The sequence below is a fragment of the Myotis lucifugus genome, unplaced genomic scaffold (assembly GCF_000147115.1).
Source record: "Myotis lucifugus unplaced genomic scaffold, Myoluc2.0 scaffold_250, whole genome shotgun sequence".
In the NCBI taxonomy this organism is placed as follows: domain Eukaryota; kingdom Metazoa; phylum Chordata; class Mammalia; order Chiroptera; family Vespertilionidae; genus Myotis; species Myotis lucifugus.
In genome coordinates, this window is record NW_005871298.1 from 1,164,481 (window position 1) to 1,172,243 (window position 7,763).

The 7,763-nt window shown below is 57.5% G+C and overlaps 1 protein-coding gene across 1 annotated transcript; it reads left to right on the top strand.

The window, feature by feature from the left end:
• The first annotated feature begins 242 nt into the window (after window positions 1-242).
• On the top strand, window positions 243-5,341 carry KCNJ5 (potassium voltage-gated channel subfamily J member 5). Its single transcript, XM_023762551.1, has 2 exons — window positions 243-1,245; window positions 4,915-5,341. The coding sequence occupies exons 1-2, from the start codon at window positions 309-311 to the stop codon at window positions 5,235-5,237; spliced, it is 1,260 nt and encodes a 419-aa protein (XP_023618319.1). The 5' UTR covers window positions 243-308; the 3' UTR covers window positions 5,238-5,341.
• The last annotated feature ends 2,422 nt before the right edge of the window (window positions 5,342-7,763 follow it).

Below are 7,763 nucleotides of genomic sequence, written 5' to 3' on the forward strand. Positions count from 1 at the left end.
TTTCTTTAACTCCCTTAACCACATCATGCCTACTTTGCACCTAGGAACTGTTCATTGATTCCTTCAACAAACACCTATTGACCCTCTATTATACCTCAATGACCCTGTACTAGTCACCAGGGATACAAGTCAATCATTAAGAAAACATGTTCCCTTCCCTTGAGAATCCCACAGTCTGGTCGACTGCACATAGAAGAGAGGCCTTGGTGAGCTCAGAGGTGGGAGTGACCTTGAAGTCCGGTGTCTCTAAGAATCAGAATAGTCCACTTCATGATGATGTCTTTATTTTTAACTCAGGTGTCCCAGCGATGGCTGGGGATTCCAGGAATGCCATGAACCAGAACATGGAGATTGGAGTCACTCCCAGAGACCCCAGGAAGATCCCCAAACAGGCTCGCGATTACGTGCCCATCGCCACGGACCACACCCGCCTGCTGGCCGAGGGCAAGAAGCCACGCCAGCGCTACATGGAAAAGACCGGCAAGTGCAACGTGCACCATGGCAACGTCCAGGAGACCTACCGGTACCTGAGCGACCTCTTCACCACGCTGGTGGACCTCAAGTGGCGCTTCAACCTGCTGGTCTTCACCATGGTCTACACCATCACCTGGCTCTTCTTCGGCTTCCTGTGGTGGCTCATCGCCTACATCCGGGGCGACCTGGACCACGTTGGGGACAAAGAGTGGATTCCCTGTGTCGAAAACCTCAGTGGCTTCGTGTCGGCCTTCCTGTTCTCCATCGAGACGGAAACCACCATCGGGTACGGCTTTCGGGTGATCACGGAGAAGTGCCCGGAGGGCATCATCCTCCTGATGGTGCAGGCCATCCTGGGCTCCATCGTCAACGCCTTCATGGTGGGCTGCATGTTTGTCAAGATCAGCCAGCCCAAGAAGAGAGCCGAGACGCTCATGTTCTCCAACCACGCGGTCATCTCCATTCGGGACGAGAAGCTCTGCCTCATGTTCCGCGTGGGGGACCTCAGGAACTCCCACATCGTGGAGGCCTCCATCCGGGCCAAGCTCATCAAGTCCCGGCAGACCAAGGAGGGGGAGTTCATCCCCCTGAACCAGACCGACATCAACGTGGGCTTCGACACCGGGGACGACCGCCTCTTCCTCGTGTCGCCGCTCATCATCTCCCACGAGATCAACGAGAAGAGCCCTTTCTGGGAGATGTCCCGGGCCCAGCTGGGTCAAGAGGAGTTTGAAATCGTGGTCATTCTGGAAGGGATGGTGGAGGCCACAGGTAAGACACTTCATCTTCCTTGGCCGCCCCACGCCCAGGAGCGTAGGCCACTGGGATTGCAGAGGGTGGAGGTTCCTGCCTGAGAATCCTGAGCTGGCAGAGTCCGCCAGCCGCTCCCGAAAGTGTGACCTTGTTGCTCAAGGTCAAGTAATAACAACAGCTGGGGTTCATCGAACCCTCCCAACGTTCAGGCCAGGCTCTGAACTTTCAACACGTAAGATTGTTCCGTGGGTCCCAGGTTAGGACACAGGCACAGGCAGGGGAGTTATTATTTGTCCAGGTTGTAGGGTTAAGATTCGTGCAGGAGAGGTGCTACCAAGTTGTAGAGTCAAGATTCACACCGAAGCAGGGACCCCAACGTTGTCACGAGTTTCCCACAGGCTAATCCGCCTGCCTCTTCCCAGCCTGGCCCAGGTGTCTACCCGAGAGGAGCAGTGTGATCAAATGACTTTGGGGATCACGGGGTTAAACAAAGGAGATCTGGTTCCTAACAAAGGGACTTGATGGTGTCTTTCCATGCTGTGAATTGCTTGGTGAAGAGAGGAAAGTGAGCTGCATTTCCCAGACTCAGGGATTTCCCAAGTCTCAGAATCTTTTTTTTTCTTCTTTAATATATTTTTATTGGTTTCAGAGAGGAAAGGAGAGGGAGAGAGAGATAGAAACATCAATGATGAGAGAGAATCATTGATCGGCTGCCTCCTGCACACCCCACACTGGGGATCCAGCCCGCAATCCGGACATGTGCTCTGACCGGGAATAGAACTGTGACCTCCTGGTTCATAGGTCCACACTCAACCACTGAGCTATGCAGGCCCGGCTCAGAGTCCTGTTTTTGAAGAGACACCTAGGTCCCAGACCTGTGGGAGGGGGCTCTTCTAGCTCCTCCCCCTGCCCCCAGGAGCCTGCCCCCAGCTTCCGGCTCAGTGAACACTGGGTGTGCAGAGAACTCTCCGCATCCATGTATGCCCAAGCCATGCCCTCTCCACAGACAGCCTGGCACTGCCCTGCTTAGCTGTTGACTCTGATAGGCAGCTGGCAGCCGCCGAGTGTCCTCATTCCTCAGCCACACGGAGCTCTGCGTGGGGGTCTGGGGAGTCCTGGTTGGAGGAGTCCAAGCCCCACACCCACCGTGGCCGGATCCCTTGGATGAGGGGCCTTCTGGCCAAACCTGCACCTGCTCCTTAGTCACCTCCCCTCACTCCTCTTACTACTTTCTCCTTTTTTCACTCAGTAGACGGAGCACTTGTAGAAAACTCACTTGTAGAAACATTTTTCTCATTTTTGCAACAACACCGCAGGGCTGGCTTCATCTGCAGGGGGCAGCTTCCAGCAGACGAGGTGGTCACACTCCGGCCTTCACTTACAGATCTAACGCCTGGTCCACCATACCACGCTGCCCCAAATGTTAGGGGCCTGTCACACCGGTGGCCAAACAAGCCGTCCGCACCTTCCAGAAAGCTGGCTGCTGGGTGGGCGAGCCAGGCGGGGGCAGCCACAGAGCTCCCCTGCGGAGCCAGTGGGACGTGGCTGGGGATGCTAATGGGTCCCAGGGGCCGGTGCAGCCAGGCCGCTTGGCCATCTGCTGGGCCGAGCCGGGCCAGGCAGCATGTGGCAGCAGCTGCAGGAGCCCCTGGGACTGAGGGCAGTCAGGGTGCCAGAAGCAGCCTCCTCCAGGCTGGGGCTCACAGGTTGTGCTGCCCTTGGTGCGGGGCTCAGGGTCAGAACACAGGCTGAGTTTTTGCAGGAGGAGCTCAACTCCAAGGCCACGAATGAGGGGTCAGATCAGACCCATGGGGACAAATGGGAAGGCAGGCATTGCCCTGGCCACCCCCCTGGCCACCCTCACTGCCACCTGAAGCAGAGGGAGTGGGTTTGGAGCCTGCACAGCTGACTGTGGTCATCTGGCCTCCTTCAAAGTCAGTGGCCTGCAGTTGACTCGACCTTTCTGGGGACCTTCTCCCCTGCCATGACCTGGGCTCCCCTTGCTGCTGTCCTTGAGGCTGCAGGGAGGCCAGGGAGATGAAGGAGGGAGGCCACCCATATCTGACCCAATCAACGACTTTTATGGCTTGATGGCCACACGTACAGAGCCCGGTGTGGGCTGTGATTCAGGCCCGGGTTTGCCCAGCACAACTCTGCTATCATCTGCCTCTGAGACAATGAGGATTCCAATCTCACAGGGTCATTGGGGGATTGAACGATTAAATGAAAAAACATCTACAGCATCGTGCCTGGCACCGGGGGCGGAGTGGGGGGGGAGGCTCCTGCCATTTCCAAATGCATTGGGAGAGGACCACGAGGGCCACAGGTGGGATCTCTAGCTGCAGGGTCACCCCCTGTCCACCCAGGATGGGGACAGAAGACCAGGCAGAGCCGCAGAGGCTGGACCCACAGGCGCTGCGGAGGCCCTGCCCGCTGTCTTTCCTGAGGCCCAGAATCTGTGACAGCTGACCTGACAGCTGGTAGGCTGCTTGGTACCAGCTTGGGCCCCACAGCTCTGCTGACCCTGGGGGTTGGACAACCAGGGGCAACGACTAAATGGCAAGGCCTGACCCAGGCAGGCCCCTCCCGCACCCCCAGGGCAGAGAGCAGCCCAGATGCCGGAGCCCGCGGTGGGCAGCGTGCACTGGGGTGGCCCAGCATGGAGCACAGACTGCTGGGAAGCAGCCTCTGACCTGCGAGGGTTCGTTGAGACCCCCTCCCGCCAAAGGCCAAGCTGCGGGCTTCTCCTCCAGTCCGCAGAGAGCACTGGCTCGTCCCTTCCGTGGGCAGAAGACTCCGTATCAGAGTGGGGCCTTCTTCCTGCCCTGAGCACAGAGGCTTCCTGGCCCATGAAACACAGTTCCCCTCCCTCTTCCCCTCTCCTGAGAGCAAGTGACACCCCAAAATAACATGGGCTTGCCAGGCCCAGTGGACAGGGAACAGAGGCATTGGAGCATGCTCCCATCAAGGAGCCAGCTGTGTGTGTGTGTGTGTGTGTGTGTGTGTGTGTGTGTGAGAGAGAGAGAGAGAGAGAGAGAGAGAGAAGGGAAGAGAGAGTTTTCTGCCCATATGTGTCTACTCAAAACAATCCCCATGTGTCCTAAATGCCTGTCTGCTTCTCCGCATGCACTCCCTCTGAATCACTCTGGATATGTCTTTGTTCTAGCTCTTTCCCCGCCTCTTTTCGTCTCAGTCTTCTAGACCTCAATGCTGTTTTCAGGAGTCATGTCCATAGCTCCGACTATTCCAGAATTATCCATTCCAGTCTCCAGGAACCCCTGCCAGAATCTTGCATTTAATTTGTTACTTTCTGTCTCACACCTTGAGCTCCTTCAGGTGTGCACAAAGTAGCGTATTTAGCTTAGCACAAAGTAGATGTTCAGCAAATGCTCGATGAATGATCAAGTGGTGGTGGGTGGCTGGATGGGTGATGGGTGGATAGATAATGATGGGTGATTGGGTGAATAGATGGATGGATAATTAGGTGGTTGGATGGATGGATATATGAATGATGGGTGATTGGGTGAATAGATGGATGGGTAATTAGATGGTTGGATGGATGGATGGATGATGGATGGATGGATAGATGAATGATGGGTGAATGAATGAATAGATGGATGATAACTGCATGGTTGGCTGCATGCATGGCTGTGGCCAGTCCTAATACATGTACCCTCTGTTCTGCAGGCATGACTTGCCAAGCACGGAGCTCCTACATGGATACAGAGGTGCTCTGGGGCCACCGGTTCACGCCAGTCCTCACCTTGGAAAAGGGCTTCTATGAGGTGGACTACAACACCTTCCATGACACCTATGAGACCAACACGCCCAGCTGCTGTGCCAAGGAGCTGGCGGAAATGAAGCAGGAAGGCCGGCTTTTCCCGTGCCTCCCCAGCACCCCCCTGCCGGGAAGCTGTGCGAAAGCAGAGCTGGATGCTGAGGCTGAGCAGGATGGAGAGGACCAGCTGGAGGGGCTGAATGGGTCCCGGGAGACCAGGGGCTTGGTGTAAGGGCTGCCCTCTCCCCGCAGCCTCCCTCACTGGCTTCTATGAGCTCAGATGCTGCAGCGCCAGGGCTGGGCTGGGGTGGACTTGCTGAGTGCCATGTTTGGGGGACTCTGTGGGGAGGAGTAGTATCTCCATCCTCAGACCCTCCCAGCTCAGGGCCTCTCCAGACAGGTGGCCTGCTGCCTGGGCCCCCGAGGCAAAGCTGCCTCTTCTCTCCCAGCCTCTGTGGGCACTGGCTAAGGACCAGGCCAGGGCGGGATTCCCCACAATGAAAGTTTCAGTGTGGCCTCTGCCCTCACACACCTCTGTGAGCTGGCCCGAGTCACCTCCCTCCTCGGGCCTCACAGACCCACTGGCAGCCCCCTGCTAGGGTGGACACCTAGAGAGGGCAGTCACCCCATCCCCTCATTCCTACCAGCCTAAGGCTCGTCATGGATTCAGGGAGGAGAGGTTCTGCCCTCTTAGAGGCTCAAACACCCATCCTAGATGGAGGTCACAGACTTCATGCATCAGGGTGGGTCCAAGTCATGCAGGGACTGCCTTGCTGATCTGAGACCTGTAACCACTATTGCGCGCTGCAGAGAACAGGGCCTTGATGGTGTCTCGTGATCCGTGAAGGGTGTGTGTTTCCTCCGCTGAGCTCTGCGCGTCCAAGGCCGCCTGCTGGATCCGTCACCTCCTTAGCGTGACTCTCAGAGGGTGGCCTGGGCCACAGAGCTCCTCTGAGCACCTGGACAGTGTCTCGGCTTCCTCGCGGCCACCCCCAATCACACTGTGGCCTGCACCTCCCATCAAAGGGAGAATCCAGACGCCCAAGAATCTCAAAGTACTTCTGCCCTTCGCTTTGGTTTTCTTTTACCTCTCAGAGAGCCTGTGGCAGCTCCAGGGAGAAAGGAAGCCGGGGTTCAGAGGGCCAGATGAGCCCGTCGGGGTCCCACCAAGGTCCCACTCAGGGTCCACCCATCACTTCTGCCGGGCCCCAGGAATGGGGGAGAGGGAAGGACAGCAGAGAGAAAAGCAAGCAAGCAGCATTTTTAAGTAAAAGCATCAGCACCCATCATTGACTGAGGTGTCTGACTTCAGGGCACAGCACATCTTTGTTAACCAGCGAATTAGGGGGATGGGAGGCAAAAATGAGAGGTGACTGCAGGGGCAGCTGCACCTTTAAGCCCAGGAGGGACCCACTCTCAGCTGCTGGTGCCAAGAAACCTCGGGCCTGCCCTCCAGGGGGCAGGGGTCGTAGAAGGCGGCGGGGTGGGGGGAGCAGGGATGGCACCCAGGGAAGGGGGAGGGGAGGGCTGCCTCCTCCCATTTTGCAAACATGGGGTGAGGGGCATCAGTGGGAGAAGGAGCGGGTGAACTTTAGAGAGAAAAGAGCCTTGAAACCGACAGCTTTGGAGGGTTTCTCTTCTCCGGTAGAGATGGCTCAGAAAGAGGACAGGCGGGTGGATGGACAGACCGACAGTGCAGATGGTCATGTCGATGGATGGAGCACTGTCGGTATGTGTTGAGGCAGACAGACTTCTGATTTGCTGACCTAGACCAGGAGAGAGATTTCAAAGGGCCCCCAGCCTTAGAGTATGGAGGCCACACCCACAGTCTACACAGCTCTCCACTGGCCTTTGGAAATAGAAGCATAATCCAGCACCAAACGTGAAGCCCCCTCCCTGGGAGTCAGAGCGAAGCTGCCTGAGGCCGAAAGTTGAGGCCCAGCAAAGAGAACTGTGTTTGGTCCTGGGGCAGGTGAGGGCGGAGGCAGGCAGGCAGCCTGAGATGGGGACTGGTGCTCCTGGCTGCCACCCTCAGGGCAGCGGGAGCCCTGTGCTTGGGCACATAGTGGGGGTCTTCCCCAGGGGCATGGCGCTGAGCCAGGGTTCCAGGTACCCTTCTTGGGGAAGCAGGTGTTGGGATGGGCTGGAACCTGCCCTGGGGGGTGGAAGCAGGCAGCCTGCAGGCCCAGGGGGAGCAGGCATGCAGTTAGGAATCAAGCAGGAGCCCATTCCTAAGATTGGAGGGGAGCTGTGGCAGGAACTCACCCCAGGCCCACCAGGGCCAGCGCTTACACAGCAGGACGGTTGCCCGCAGCCAGGCCTCCCACCCGCCTTCATCACCCCGCCCAGTGCCTGCAGTGAGGCAGCGAAGCAAGGACCGGAAACGATGGAGAAAGGAGCCTTGTCGCTGGCCTGGGTCTGGGCCTGGGCCTGGGCCTGGTTCACCTCTCCACCTGGCCAAGGAGATGCCTCCAGGTGTCGGTCTCCGCATGGGCCTCCAGGAACCCAGACCACGGCTCTCTCCAGGAACCCAAACCACGGCTCTCTGCCAGGAGAGGAAGGGATCAACTGGATCCTATTCCCAGGCTCCCTGCCTGGCTTAGTCACACATTCATCCAAGTGGGCCCGTTAGCTGCTTCCTCTCCTAGAGACACACATGCAGGCCTGCCGTTCATACCCCTGGGAGATCCTTCTTCATAGCAGTTGCTCCAACTGAAGCTTGACAAGTTCTCCAGATGGTTTTACGGAAGCTCTCGAG